The 16,708-nt window shown below is 38.0% G+C and overlaps 1 protein-coding gene across 2 annotated transcripts in view; it reads right to left on the bottom strand.

Annotated features, from left to right (window-relative positions):
- The window catches only part of cratb (carnitine O-acetyltransferase b), a 48,708-nt gene that overhangs the window by 10,853 nt on the left and 21,147 nt on the right, over positions 1-16,708 (bottom strand). The window contains exons 8-10 of one of the 2 annotated variants that reach the window (XM_048202181.1): positions 16,583-16,670; positions 15,429-15,529; positions 13,756-13,875 (exon numbers count right to left, since the gene is read on the bottom strand). In XM_048202181.1, the coding sequence (XP_048058138.1) occupies positions 13,756-13,875; positions 15,429-15,529; positions 16,583-16,670 (309 nt within the window). The remainder of the gene's footprint in view (positions 1-13,755; positions 13,876-15,428; positions 15,530-16,582; positions 16,671-16,708) is intronic. The other variant, XM_048202182.1, reaches the window with a different exon arrangement.

The following is a 16,708-nucleotide window of genomic DNA, read 5'->3' as shown; positions in this document are numbered from 1 at the left end:
TTTCTCAGGTCTTGTTACATTTCTCTTCCTTGTGATGCCATTGCTGACAGCATGAAATGGGAAGGGGTTTTAACATCCTTTTATAGTCAACTGTCTGCTGGATCACCTGTGTAATGAATAAATAAACTCACCTGTGGTTGAATTCTTGTTAAATTAGACATTTGTAGTCTAAAATTTAGCTTTGCTCCAGAGACTTTCGGTGGGGTGTACTCATTTTTGCATCACCCTAATTTGAGTAAAACTGAAAATTTTGTTCTCTAAGTTATATTATTAAACTTACTTTCATGTTATAAGTTAAACAGATGTTATATAAAACTTTTTGGAAATTATTTTTGTGTTCATTGAGATATTGTTTAAAATGTTACTTTTCAAAGGGGGTGTACTCATTTATACTGAGCACTGTGTATATATATATATATATATATATATATATATATATATATATATATATATATATATATATATATATATATACACACACACACACACACACACACACAAAATGTCTCACTCTTTGTTAGCAAAATGGCTAAAATCATTTAAGTTCATTTTTTTTCCTCAATGTACACACAGCACCCCATATTGACAGAAAAACTCAGAATTGTTGAAATTTTTGCAGATTTATTAAAAAAGAAAAACTGAAATATCACATGGTCCTAAGTATTCAGACTCTTTGCTCAGTATTTAGTAGAAGCACCCTTTTGATCGAATACAGCCATGAGTCTTTTTGGGAAAGATGCAAAAAGTTTTTCAGATCTGGATTTGGGGATCCTCTGCCATTCCTCCTTGCAGATCCTCTCCAGTTCTGTCAGGTTGAATGGTAAACATTGGTGGACAGCCATTTTTAGGTCTCTCCAGAGCAGTGATGGGAATAACGGCGTTATAAATAAACGGTGTTACTAACGCCATTACTTTTTTCAGTAACGAGTAATCAAACGAATTACTTTTTCTCCCGTTACAACGCCGTTACAGTTACTGGGAAAAAAAATGCTGCGTTACTATAATTGAGCTCACTGATGCAGTTTTCATCCGAGTAGCCCTCTCTCTCAGCCATACAGGACCTGCAAAGATTTTTCTCTGGTGTGTGCTGCGGTTAGTCATAGCCTACACAAATATAGGCTAATTTTAAACTGATAATAATGAACGATGCTCTGTGTGTGTCTGTGAGCATGCGATCTGAGCGCGAGCTCAAACCAAAATACCCTTTGTGACATGCTGGATCGGAAATATAAGTTTTTCTAGTCAACTAGTAGTTATTCATTTAAGCCATTAGTTGACTAATCACATTTATATTAATTTAATTTCTTAAATACTGGAGAGAATAAACTAATAATGAGCGTTTATGTTATATAGGCTATGCTATGCACTCCAGTGCACGCATAAAGCTTGCCATAAAGAACCGGCAAAAGTAATAATTATGAATATGACAAAAAACAGCAAGGAGACATTTTAATTGTTTATTAATAAAGTAATGTTTTCTTAATCAGTGTCGGCTGCGAAGATGAAGTTGACATTGCAGACTCTCATCATCTCCGCATATACTGGACGCGCCTAGAGAGAGAATGTACATTTCATTTGGATTAGGCTACATAATCAGAGTAGCCTATTTCTTTTCGTTTTTAGATATTTCAAGCTTTCTATAGATATATTTCTCTTGTCTGCGAGGCAAGCAGCCGCTGAGCTTCGGTTCTCTAGCCTGTAAGACGCGCTCCAGTTCACGCGCCAGTGATCGCATCCGCGCCTGCCATGATTATATTGTCTGCTATATTTGCTTTTTATTTATTAAATCCAGGCAACTGGTTAATGAAGCATTGATTAAAATTAAGATACAATTTTTACAAAACGAAATTCACTTTAAAGGAAGGCTTTCTACCAAACAAAACTTAATGAAGTGTTTAAAATCATGTCTGACCCACTCCATGACTCCCGATATATTGCGCTTTTTATGATGCATCTTACTCATGGTGTTCACTTTTCATAATCAAGTAAATTAATTTAAAACATAACATAGGACTATTTAAACATATATATGAAACTACATTTTCTTTAGTGGCTACCAACAGGTTATGTACATTACAGAGAAATTTCATAAGAAAGAGCGGATCATGAGTCACGAGTCGGTTCAAGAATAATTTATTCTTAGACTTATATTTAATATTGGGGGCATTAAGTTATTTGACATTTTAATTTTTTTAAGTAACGCAATAGTTACTTTCCCTGGTAATTAGTTACTTTTATAATGATGTAACTCAGTTACTAACTCCGTTACTATTTGTGAGAAGTAACTAGTAACTATAACTAATTACTTTTTTAAAGTAATGTGCCCAACACTGCTCCAGAGATGCTCAATTGGGTTTAAGTCAGGGCTCTGGCTGGGCCATTCAAGAACAGTCACGGAGTTGTTGTGAAGCCACTCCTTTGTTATTTTAGCTGTGTGCTTAGGGTCATTGTCTTGTTGGAAGGTAAACCTTCGGCCCAGTCTGAAGTCCTGAGCACTCTGGAGAAGGTTTTCGTCCAGGATATCTTTGTACTTGGCCGCATTCATCTTTCCCTCGATTGCAACCAGTCGTCCTGTCCTTGCAGCTGAAAAACGCCCCCACAGAATGATGCTGCCACCACCATACTTCACTGTTGGGACTGTATTGGACAGGTGATGAGCAGTGCCTGGTTTTCTCCACACATACCGCTTAGAATGAAGGCCAAAAAGTTCTATCTTGGTCTCATCAGACCAGAGAATCTTATTTCTCACCATCTTGGCAAACTCCATGCGGGCTTTCATGTGTCTTGCACTGAGGAGAGGCTTCCGTCGGGCCACTCTGCCATAAAGCCCCGACTGGTGGAGGGCTGCAGTGATGGTTGACTTTCTACAACTTTCTCCCATCTCCCGACTGCATCTCTGGAGCTCAGCCACAGTGATCTTTGGGTTCTTCTTTACCTCTCTCACCAAGGCTCTTCTCCCCCGATAGCTCAGTTTGGCCGGACGGCCAGCTCTAGGAAGGGTTCTGGTCATCCCAAACGTCTTCCATTTAAGGATTATGGAGGCCACTGTGCTCTTAGGAACCTTAAGTGCAGCAGAAATTTTTTGTAACCTTGGCCAGATCTGTGCCTTGCCACAATTCTGTCTCTGAGCTCTTCAGGCAGTTCCTTTGACCTCATGATTTTCATTTGCTTTGACATGCACTGTGAGCTGTAAGGTCTTATATAGACAGGTGTGTGGCTTTCCTAATCAAGTCCAATCAGTATAATCAAACACAGCTGGACTCAAATGAAGGTGTAGAACCATCTCAAGGATGATCAGAAGAAATGGACAGCACCTGAGTTAAATATATGAGTGTCACAGCAAAGGGTCTGAATACTTAGGACCATGTGATATTTCAGTTTTTCTTTTTTAATAAAGCTGCAAAAATGTCAACAATTCTGTGTTTTTCTGTCAATATGGGGTGCTGTGTGTACATTAATGAGGAAAAAAACTGAACTTAAATGATTTTAGCAAATGGCTGCAATATAACAAAGAGTGAAACATTTAAGGGGGTCTGAATACTTTCCGTACCCACTGATATATATATATATATATATATATATATATATATACACACACACACAACAGTTCTGTCTGGTTATTGAATCTGATTGGCTGATAGCCGTGCGATATTTCAGTGATAACAGCACTCCTACCTTTTCACCGTTTGTATCACTCCGCTAGAAGTGACCGTCATGGCGGCCGATCAAATCCACCATAATTTTTGAGAATACTACATTTGTTCTACCACGAACTGTAGTTTTAGTAGTTTAGATGAGAATGTAGTTGTTTAGACCTGAAATATGTGACTCATATTTAATAATAGCGCCTATTTTACAATTTGTTTTGACGTTTTCGGAGATGCGAGCTCCAGGCCGTCAACGGCCATTCAGTGCTTGTGTACCCGCTGAGAACAGCTTCATCTTGGCCAGTGTTTCAGGGATTTACTGCTGGCTCTCATAGTGGTTAAAAATGAGACATAATTTAATCTGAGTACATAAAACGGCAATCTTTGGTCTTAATAATCTATTATTTGTTCCAGAGCAAGTCGAATTGTGCCATGTTAGATTTGATAATAATAAACGTTACCATAAATCCTATAGCATAGCATTGGCTACAACTAGACGGGAAATATCAGACGAAGACTCTTCTCTGCTCTTCAAATACGTAAAACATTAAACTTTATAAACAGTGTTTTTTGAGTAAAGAAAATGCTTTACATTTTTTTTTTTTTTTTTCAAACATCAGATCTTTATTTACCTTTGCATTGCATAGACAAGATGTCCAAACTGCAACACTTTATTCACGAGGTGCGGCGGATTTATGAGGTTTGACTGACAGTTTGAGGATCCAATGGAGATACGAGGTTTTGTCACAAGCTCTTTAAAATCCTTTTCATTCGTTAAATATTTGTAAAACCCACATACAAGCGTAAAGGGTGACCGATAGTTTTTTTTTTTTTTTTTAATAACTAGTGCTTTACGTTTGACTAAACTGTACAATTGTGTTTATTTGTCGTTCAAAAAAAATATTATTTTATATAAATATGTACATTAGTGCGTAATATGGATTGAGTGAAAGTTACATTAATACGCCATTAGATGGCGGCAACACTTTACAGGTGAATGAGTCAGTGAGTCACAAGAGACTTCTAAATTGAAAGGAACTTTTGCAAAGGAAGTTGTTTTAGCACTGCATGTTATGGAAAATTCCCATAGCTGTAAAAAGGACAAATACAAGATCGCTTTCATCAGCAGTGGCCAAAGACTCTCTAACGATCACAGCTGGAGAATTGCAGAGATAAGTTGAGTCTTGAGTCTCAGAAAGCCTAAAAAAAAAAATAATCAAACAGCACCTACATCCCCACAAGTTGTTCGGGAGGGTTTCAAGAAAAATCCTCTGCTCTCATCCAGAAACAATCTCAAGCATATTCATTTGTCAGACATGACTGGAACTTCAAACGGGACTGGCTTCTATGGTCAGATGAAACTAAAAAAAGAGCTTTTTGGCAGCAAACCCACCAGATGGGCTTGGTGCACACATGGATAAAAAGTACCCCATGTCCACGGTTAAATATACTTCTGGATCTTTAATGTTGTGGGCCTATTTTTCTGCTGGAGGCACTGGACATCTTGTTCAGATACAAACCCGATTCCAAAAAAGTTGGGACACTACAAATTGTGAATAAAAACAGAATGCAATGATTTGGAAGTTTCAAATTTCAATATTTTATTCAGAATACAACATAGATGACATATCAAATTTTTAAACTGAGAAAATGTATCATTTTAAGGGAAAAATAAGTTGATTTTAAATTTCATGGCATCAACATCTCAAAAAAGTTGGGACAAGGCCATGTTTACCACTGTGTGGCATCCCCTCTTCTTTTTATAACGTCTTGCAAACGTCTGGGGACTGAGGAGACAAGTTGCTCAAGTTTAGGAATAGGAATGTTGTCCCATTATTGTCTAATACAGGCTTCTAGTTGCTCAACTGTCTTAGGTCTTCTTTGTCACAGCTTCCTCTTTATGATGCGCCAAATGTTTTCTATCGGTGAAAGATCTGCAGTGGACTGGACTGAAATGGACTGCAGGCTGGCCATTTCAGTAGCAGGATCCTTCTTCTATGCAGCCATGATGTTGTAATTGATGCAGTATGTGGTCTGGCATTGTCATGTTGGAAAATGCAAGGTCTTCCCTGAAAGAGACAACGTCTGGATGGGAGCATATGTTGTTCTAGAACTTGGATATACCTTTCAGCATTGATGATGCCTTTCCAGATGTGTAAACTGCCCATGCCACACACACTCATGCAACCCCATACCATCAGAGATGCAGGCTTCTGAACTGAGCTCTGATAACAACTTGGGTTGTCCTTGTCCTCTTTAGTCTGGATGACATGGCGTCCCAGTTTTCCAAAAAGAACTTCAAATTTTAATTAGTCTGACCACAGAACAGTTTTCCACTTTGCCACAGTCCATTTTAAATGAGCCTTGGCCCAGAGAAAACGCCTGCGCTTCTGGATCATGTTTAGATATGGCTTCTTTTTTTACCTATAAAGTTTTAGCCGGCAACGGCGAATTGCACGGTGGATTGTGTTCACCGACAATATTTTCTGGAATTATTCCTGAGCCTATGTTGTGATTTCTATTACAGTAGCATTCCTGTATGTGATGCAGTGCCGTCTAAGGGCCCGAAGATCAAGGGCATCCAGTATGGTTTTCCAGCCTTGACCCTTACGCACAGAGATTGTTCCAGATTCTCTGAATCTTTGGATGATATTATGCACTGTAGATGATGATAACTTCAAACTTTTTGCAATATTTCTCTGAGAAACTCCTTTCTGATATTGCTCCACTATTTTTCGCCGCAGCATTGGGGATCCTGGTGATCCTCTGCCCATCTTGACTTCTGAGAGACACTGCCACCCTGAGAGGCTCTTTTTATACCCAATCATGTTGCCAATTGACCTAATAAGTTGCAAATAGGTCCTCCAGCTGTTCCTTATATGTACATTTAACTTTTACGGCCTCTTATTGCTACCTGTCCCAACTTTTTTGGAATGTGTAGCTCTCATGAAATCCAAAATGAGCCAATATTTGGCATGACATTTCAAAATATCTCACTTCATTTGATATGTTATCTATATTCTATTGTGAATAAAATATAAGTTTATGAGATTTGTAAATTAATTAATTCCGTTCCTTTTTATTCACAATTTGTACAGTGTCCCAACTTTTTTGGAATCGGGTTTGTACATGGTATCATGGATTCTATCAAATACCCACAGATAAGAAAAAATCAAAACCTGACCGCTTCTGCTAGAAATCCAATAATGGACTGTCAGGACAATGATCCAAAACAAACATCAAAACCAACACAAAAATGTGTCAACTCCTATCTTGGCAAAAGGAGGTTGCAAAAAGTATTGAATAAAAGGGTGCCAATAATTGTGGCCAACATGTTTTGGAAAAAACATTATTTCATAATGTGATTTTCCCCCCACTTTCAATTCTTTTCCTTCAATGAAAGGTTAGATTTTTGCTAATTTTATGAATTAAAGATCAAAAGGATAAACAATGCAGATTTATTTTTACAGTCATCTTTGATCATATTTATCAATGGTGCCAATAATTCTAAACCACAACTAATATATATATATATTTTATGGCATGCCGTTCAGGAAATTTTAGTATTTATAATATGATTGGTTGTATATATTAAATGAAAATCTGAATATATGGAATGAAAGTTTGAATATATGGAATGAAACGAATATATGGAATGAAAATCTGAATATATGGAACGAAATTCTGAATATGTGGAATCAAAGTCTGAATATATGGAACGAAAGTCTGAATATATGGAACGAAATTCTGAATATGTGGAATGAAATTCTGAATATGTGGAATGAAACTTGAATATGTGGAATGAAACTTGAATATATGGAATCAAAGTCTGAATATACGGAATGAAAGTCTGAATATGGAATGAAAGTTTCAATATATTTGAAACTTATATATCAATAAAAAGTTTAATTCCATATATTCAGATTTTCATTCAATATACACTGTGTGCAGAATTGTTAGGCAAGTTGATTTTCTGATCATATTCTTTTTCCAAGCACATTTTACCAATTCCAATCCACATCAATCTTAATTACTATTAATATTGTTTTTAATCATTTATAAGTGATATAGAATTGTTCATGAAGGCTGGAAATGAATTAAAGGATTCTTTAGCTAACCTAAGTCTCTGAGATCCTGACACCTTGCACTTCTGGAGACTCCAGGTAGGTTACAGTTCTGGAAAATGGTGGCGCTGGAGACTAAAGGGTTCCTGATGGTTTCACACTTAATTCTTCACCTTAAAGTCCCTGTAAAGTCAATTCTGAGAATTCTTTCTAAACACTTTATAAATGTTACAAATGTATTGCTGAAACACATTACAAAGACTGTGAATTGTGTAATGCTTAATTGTGAAGTTAGAGCGTTAAACAGTTTTTCACCAAGTCTCTGCTCAGGATTTTTTGGGCGGAGCTAAAACGGGGGTCTGATGACGCACATAGTCCCCCGAGCATAGCCCCTCCCCTAACACTATATAACTGTCGATGACGCACCGAGCGTGGCGCCGCCTCTAACGCTACAGCGGTTCACTCGCTCAATCTCGAGTGTCATTACAGTTATATAGCCCTTTGCACATTTAGCTAGTAATGCCTTCGTCACGCAAATGCATATTACATGGTTGTTATAATATACAACATGCTTGGTCTCCTTATTTAAATTTCCTAAAATGATGATATGAAGGATTCTAAAGTGATCGTTCTACACCGGATATTTTTACAAACTTTCATCAGACAGCTGGGATTTACAGATAATCCACTGTTTTTGGTGAATGTGTCTGAACAGACCTCGGCTTTCCTACCGTCCCACCGATAACCGATGATATATGGGGCCGGACAGTCTCTCCCGTCCCGGCCTTCAGCCTCCCATCTCGCAGCGCCGTCATTTGTCGACTCGACAACAGTCGGCAGTTCGTGCCCACCAGTGAGTGCAAGTTGCCGAGTTTGCTTATGTTATGATTAGTAGGTAGTCCACAGTAACTACTAAAATTTGTAACCCTCTAACGTGATTCTTTTGTTTATATGCATCAGTATGTTTGACTCATTAGACAAGTCAGTTGATGAGATGGCAGCTCTCGCGAGTGGGTGTGGTTTCAGCGCCGACAGCGGACACGCCCCCAGCGTTTGAGAGCAGAGAGCGTTGCCTATTTTTTCGAGATTTTGATGACTTATTTCATTTACTTGCAGATTTTTTTAATCATTCAAATTTGGCTGGGTGGTTAATAACACATTTTTCTGCGGTGTGACAAACTCAGAACACATACTTTAAAATGACTTTACAGGGACTTTAATTCTTAATTATTTTGCAGTTAACGGGTCTTTTCTTTTCCACCTGTTTTTGTATGACCCCGCTGACCCAATGAGCATTTTGCTGTCCCTTGGTCATGCTTTAACTTTGCAATTTCTAGTATTGCATTAGTATTGCATCCTTCTCATGAGTATTTAATAATTTTTGACTTTTCAGTTTGAGCTAAATCTCTTTTTTGGCTCATTTTGCCTGTAAAAGAAAACCTGCCTAATAATTCTGCATACCTGAATATAAGGCATTTTTCATTTCCAGCCTTCATGAACAATTATATATCACTTATAAATGATTAAAAACAATATTAATAGTAGTTATTAAGATTGATGTGGATTGGAATTGGTAAAATGTGATTGGGAAAAAAAAAATGATCAGAAAATCAACTTGCCTAATAATTCTGCACACAGTGTATTCAATAAAAATCTGAATATATGGAACGAAAATCTAAATGTATGGAATGAATATCTAAATATATGGAATGAAAGTCCGAATATATGGAACGAAATTCTGAATATGTGGAATGAAAGTTTGAATATATGGACTGAAACTTGAATATATACAGTGGGTACGGAAAGTATTCAGACCCCCTTAAATTTTTCACTCTTTGTTATATTGCAGCCATTTGCTAAAATCATTTAAGTTCACATGTACACACAGCACCCCATATTGACAGAAAAACACAGAATTGTTGACATTTTTGCAGATTTATTAAAAAAGAAAAACTTAAATATCACATGGTCCTAAGTATTCAGACCCTTTGCTGTGACACTCATATTTAACTCAGGTGCTGTCCATTTCTGTCCATTTCATATTCTGATCATCTATGAGATGGTTCTACACCTTCATTTGAGTCCAGCTGTGTTTGATTATACTGATTGGACTTGATTAGGAAAGCCACACACCTGTCTATATAAGACCTTACAGCTCACAGTGCATGTCAGAGCAAATAAGAATCATGAGGTCAAAGGAACTGCCTGAAGAGCTCAGAGACAGAATTGTGGCAAGGCACAGATCTGGCCAAGGTTACAAAAAATTTCTGCTGCACTTAAGGTTCCTAAGAGCACAGTGGCCTCCATAATCCTTAAATAGAAGACGTTTGGGACGACCAGAACCCTTCCTAGAGCTGGCAGTCCGGCCAAACTGAGCTATCGGGGAGAAGAGCCTTGGTGAGAGAGGTAAAGAAGAACCCAAAGATCACTGTGGCTGAGCTCCAGAGATGCAGTCGGGAGATGGGAGAAAGTTGTAGAAAGTCAACCATCACTGCAGACCTCCACCAGTCAGGGCTTTATGGCAGAGCGGCCCGACGGAAGCCTCTCCTCAGTGCAAGACACATGAAAGCCCGCATGGAGTTTGCCAAGATGGTGAGAAATAAGATTCTCTGATCTGATGAGACCAAGATAGAACTTCTTGGCCTTAATTCTAAGCGGTATATGTGGAGAAAACCAGGCACTGCTCATCACCTGTCCAATACAGTCCCAACAGTGAAGCATGGTGGTGGCAGCATCATGCTGTGGGGGTGTTTTTCAGCTGCAGGGATAGGACGACTGGTTGCAATCGAGGGAAAGATGAATGCGGCCAAGTACAGGGATATCCTGGACGAAAACCTTCTCCAGAGTGCTCAGGACCTCAGACTGGGCCAAAGGTTTACCTTCCAACAAGACAATGACCCTAAGCACACAGCTAAAATAACGAAGGAGTGGCATCACAACAACTCCGTGACTGTTCTTGAATGGCCCAGCCAGAGCCCTGACTTAAACCCAATTGAGCATCTCTGGAGAGACCTAAAAAAGGCTGTCCACCAACGTTTACCATCCAACCTGACAGAACTGGGGAGAATCTGCAAGGAGGAATGGCAGAGGATCCCCAAATCCAGGTGTGAAAAACTTGTTGCATCTTTCCCAAAAAGACTCATGGCTGTATTAGATCAAAAGGGTGCTTCTACTAAATACTGAGCAAAGGGTCTCAACACTTAGGACCATGTGATATTTCAGTTTTTCTTTTTTAATAAATCTGCAAAAATGTCAACAATTCTGTGTTTTTCTGTCAATATGGTGTGCTGTGTGTACATTAATGAGGAAAAAAAAGAACTTAAATGATTTTAGCCATTTTGCTAACAAAGAGTGAGAAATTTGTGTGTTTATATATATATATATATATATATATACATACATACACACACATACACACACACATATACACACACACACAAAAGAAAGACTAAGAACATTATTTGACACACATTAATCAATATATAGATTTTACTAATATTAGTAAAATATGTCTCATTCACTATATGACAAAGCAAGGAGAACTCCACCATTTAAATTTAATTTAATTTAGCATAATTTACAATGCATAATGCATAATATTAATATGTAATTAAATGTAAGAGTAGCCTATGTAGTTATTGTGTGATTTTCAATATATAAAAATATTGTTAAAAAAGTTTTTGTGCCATAGTAACAGTAAGCCATAGTAAGGAATTTCAACCCGGCTACCACTGCAAGTATATTTCAAACCTGTGGGAAGCACTGCATTCATTAAAAAAAAAAAAAAAAAACACCCGAAAAGATGAGAGTCTACTGGCCAAAAAGAGAATGTGACAGAGCTTGTAAAAGAGAATTTGAAGATGGTGAAATGTTCTAAAAGCAATGCAGAGATGGTGTTTTTATTTCTCAACAGGTGAGTAAGGTACTTTATTAAACAGATAAATTGCCATATACAGGTCCTTCTCAAAAAATTAGCATATTGTGATAAAAGTTCATTATTTTCCATAATGTAATGATAAAAATTAAACTTTCATATATTTTAGATTCATTGCACACCAACTGAAATATTTCAGGTCTTTTATTGTTTTAATACTGATGATTTTGGCATACAGCTCATGAAAACCCAAAATTCCTATCTCAAAAAATTAGCATATCATGAAAAGGTTCTCTAAACGAGCTATTAACCTAATCATCTGAATCAACTAATTAACTCTAAACACCTGCAAAAGATTCCTGAGGCTTTTAAAAACTCCCAGCCTGGTTCATTACTCAAAACCGCAATCATGGGTAAGACTGCCGACCTGACTGCTGTCCAGAAGGCCATCATTGACACCCTCAAGCGAGAGGGTAAGACACAGAAAGAAATTTCTGAACGAATAGGCTGTTCCCAGAGTGCTGTATCAAGGCACCTCAGTGGGAAGTCTGTGGGAAGGAAAAAGTGTGGCAAAAAACGCTGCACAACGAGAAGAGGTGACCGGACCCTGAGGAAGATTGTGGAGAAGGACCGATTCCAGACCTTGGGGGACCTGCGGAAGCAGTGGACTGAGTCTGGAGTAGAAACATCCAGAGCCACCGTGCGCAGGCGTGTGCAGGAAATGGGCTACAGGTGCCGCATTCCCCAGGTCAAGCCACTTTTGAACCAGAAACAGCGGCAGAAGCGCCTGACCTGGGCTACAGAGAAGCAGCACTGGACTGTTGCTCAGTGGTCCAAAGTACTTTTTTCGGATGAAAGCAAATTTTGCATGTCATTCGGAAATCAAGGTGCCAGAGTCTGGAGGAAGACTGGGGAGAAGGAAATGCCAAAATGCCTGAAGTCCAGTGTCAAGTACCCACAGTCAGTGATGGTCTGGGGTGCCATGTCAGCTGCTGGTGTTGGTCCACTGTGGTTTATCAAGGGCAGGGTCAATGCAGCTAGCTATCAGGAGATTTTGGAGCACTTCATGCTTCCATCTGTTGAAAAGCTTTATGGAGATGAAGATTTCGTTTTTCAGCACGACCTGGCACCTGCTCACAGTGCCAAAACCACTGGTAAATGGTTTACTGACCATGGTATTACTGTGCTCAATTGGCCTGCCAACTCTCCTGACCTGAACCCCATAGAGAATCTGTGGGATATTGTGAAGAGAAAGTTGAGAGACGCAAGACCCAACACTCTGGATGAGCTTAAGGCCGCTATCGAAGCATCCTGGGCCTCCATAACACCTCAGCAGTGCCACAGGCTGATTGCCTCCATGCCACGCCGCATTGAAGCAGTCATTTCTGCAAAAGGATTCCCGACCAAGTATTGAGTGCATAACTGAACATAATTATTTGAAGGTTGACTTTTTTTGTATTAAAAACACTTTTCTTTTATTGGTCGGATGAAATATGCAATTATTTTGAGGTTTTTTTTATGAGCTGTATGCCAAAATCATCAGTATTAAAACAATAAAAGACCTGAAATATTTCAGTTGGTGTGCAATGAATCTAAAATATATGAAAGTTTAATTTTTATCATTACATTATGGAAAATAATGAACTTTTATCACAATATGCTAATTTTTTGAGAAGGACCTGTATAGCTCTCCAACAGAGTTCATTGTAAACCATTATCTAATGGGCATTTCATTGTTGTAGTGCTGTGCTGGAATTTATTGTGCAAGAAAGTAGCGTGTCTGTTAATGGGTATACTTAAAGTAACATCTTCAGCTGGTCAGCTTGAGATCCTTTCCATCTAAATGGCTATATCTTCTAAGCCTAGAAGTAAATGTTTTATGTGCAGTAGGATAACCATTTTCTTTTGAAAAATGAGGCAGAGTCAAAGCACTACCAAATCAGCAAAACCACTAACCACTAGAAGGCCAAAAGATACAGTGTACCATTAGAGAACCTATTATGCTTTTTTGCATGTTCAACTTTCTTTAGTGTGTAATGTTGCTGTTCAAGCTCAAAAAAGTTCTGCATACATGCAAAGCACAAAGTCCAATCCTAATGCCTCGAATAGGGGCCCTTTAAATTAACCATAAAAAGTGCAGTTAAAAACAATAATAAGCAGTTGAACTCACATATCCAGATTCTGCTTGGCCATCTCTAGATCCCATTTGATCTCAGAATTGATGTAGAAGTACAGTTTCTTGGGCATGGGCAGTGGAATCAACGGAGCTCGCACTCTGTCCGGTTTCTTACTAACAGAGAAACACATGTCAATTATGTTAAACAAACGTCTTTTTAGGCCGGCATCTTACTAGCCGATTTTTCAGTCAATTTAAAATTGTCAACCTTATTTAAATATTCACGGAAGAGAGTGCACATGGGACATGGCCATAGGGGTGGGTGATATACCAGTAGACACGATAAACCTGTAGAAATTTGTCAACTGGTAGAGATTTTGGATTACCATCTCTATCGCGTTCATGTGTCAGTGCTTTCACAAAAGCTTATCAATTTTAACATATTATAAGCCTTGCGATTAAACAAGTGATATTAAACTGTTCAAGAGCAATAAGCAGCTTATTTCTGAGAGAAACACCTCTGATTGGCCATTGTGTTCACATGCTCAACAGATATGTCTGTGATTGGCTACAATGATCAACGTTACAAAAACATATTGTAAATATAACATTGATCATTATATTATATATATATATATATCATTTTGCGAGCAACTGGTGATAAAGAAAAATGACACGTCGCAACATTGAAAATATTTCCATTTTAAACCATGAAGGCGAGCTAGTTGATATCACACAAACAATGTGCAAACTTTGCGTGAGAGTTATGCGGGTGAAGTTGTCTCAAACTAGTCAATTAGGCCTATTCATTACAGAAACTGAAATTAAAAACTGACTGAGCTTTTGGCATCTGATGCTGCATTAATGGCGCATATTCTATTAGAGACAATGAGAGATTAATCTAATTTATTTTTTTAATATTCTCTTGTGGTCCATTGTGAGAAAAAAAAAATAGTATTTTTTGTGAATCGAGAAGTATTTTGTGTTAAATAAGTTGTTCTTTAAATGAGGAGTAAGCTATCTAACTAATATTTTATTGTCCTCACCGTGTGTCGGTTATGCGGTGATGCGCTATGATTTGTGGGGCAAATGAATTGCAATATTATTTGCTTGCGCTCTTAGGGGGCAAAGGAGTATCTTAGAAAGACTTGCACGCTCAACTGTGTGCGAGACGGACGGGAACGTGGGAAATGAAGTATACCCGGGCATTAACCGCTCCAAATTAGTTGACTGGAGCTGATGGATCACATCGGGAAAAATATGAAATTTAATAATTCTCTTCTCCCCCTTGAAGAGAAGAGTATTAAATTTCAATAGTATAAAAAATCCTGATATCATGAACCTTATTTAAAAGCAAAAATATTGTAATACATATTATCACAAAATGAAATTACTCATTTCGTGATACAAGATTTTGGTAATATCACCCACTTCTATGTGGCCAATGCCCAATAAGATTCATTTCACACTGAAGAGGCTGTATATGTCACCACTCCTCACAGACCTCAGACAAAAAAGGGCGTAAATTCATCCAAAAACGGTAGTAGGTGTGACACCCTTGAAAAAAAAAAAAAAAAAAAAAAAAAAAAAAAAATAATAATTGGCTGGCGAGATGTCACCTTTATCAGTACTAATAATGCAATACAGAGATAATAAATGATAGAAAAGTTTTTATCTGTGTTTTTGTCTTTCTTAAAGGCATGCATTTGTAAAGCTTTTGTAAATACCAGTATTCTAGCACATGATCCAACAATGTGGCTATAGGCGGACCCTCGGCTGTTGCATGTTCGTACAAGAGACCCCATGACCCATCCTCACCCACAACAAACTGAACATAAAAAAAAACAAAGAAAGAAACATCCACTTTATGGATCTTACATGTGTAAAGATGCAGTTCTCCACTAGTCTTCAACATTTCTATGAATTAGGGGCCATTCACACAGAACGCGTCTTTGCGTCTAAAAACGCTCAGGAATGGTTTTAAAAAAAGCGCAGCTTAGAACGTGAGGGTCTCGAGGTGCGCTTTTGAGACGTGACGCAATAACGACAATAACGGAAATAATAGAAATAGCCAAATAGCAGAATTGATAGATACCAGTTTTGACATGGAAAAAAAGAAAATAAGATAATAATGAGCAGCGCCTCTGCCATGTTGCAGTCAAATAAAACAGTTGTCATGCCAACTTGGTACTGTAAACAGAAGCTCGCAACGCTTGCCCCGCCTCCGAGTTCTTCTGATTGGTCCAATGTTTTGGAACTGACATTGATGAGTGGCGCTGCATGTAAAAATTGAAATTCTTTTAACTTGACACGGCATCTTAAAAACGCGGCGCTTGTGCGAGGCGCTGCAAAAAACGCGAGACGCGACTGTAATGGTCATGCATGTCCGTCAAGCGCGTGTTTACATAGAAAAACAATGGGAAAGTAGCGTATTGGAATAGAAAAACACGTTCTGTGTGAACGGCCCCTTATGGTATTTCACTTTTTGATTTTCAAATAAATATTTAATTCACAATTCACCATACACAACTTTGTTAATCATCCCAAAATTACCTGAAAAAGGGTCATTCTCCATCATTTATTCATGAACACAAGCTCTATTATAGCAACTTTTGTGTATGTGTGTATAAGGGATACAACTGAGCTGCCGCTCTGAAGCCTCCAATTAATTAAAAACAAAAAATACATAACAGAATTATCCAGGCATCATGTCAAGATGAGCAAGTTATTTAAATTTGTTTTTGTTTTTTTTATTAATTGGAGGATTTAGAGTGGCAGCTCAAGTTACTTAAGCTAAACATAATCAATTGTATACATCAACTCTGACAGTCCTAGTTTAAATTACAGAGCATTATGAACAGGCCTCTGACATATAGGTCACCTGTAGTGTCTTGTCAAACCAGCGATTGCCACTGTTTGAATAAGTCCCACCGCCATGCAAAATCTGTGCTGCCATTCGACTAGAATACCTGCCAATCAATGAACATTCTTAGCATAACATCAAACC

Source organism: Megalobrama amblycephala, linkage group LG9, assembly GCF_018812025.1.
Source record: "Megalobrama amblycephala isolate DHTTF-2021 linkage group LG9, ASM1881202v1, whole genome shotgun sequence".
Taxonomy (NCBI): domain Eukaryota; kingdom Metazoa; phylum Chordata; class Actinopteri; order Cypriniformes; family Xenocyprididae; genus Megalobrama; species Megalobrama amblycephala.
The sequence above is the reverse complement of the archived record's forward strand: the minus strand, read 5'-3'. Positions and strand labels throughout refer to the sequence as shown.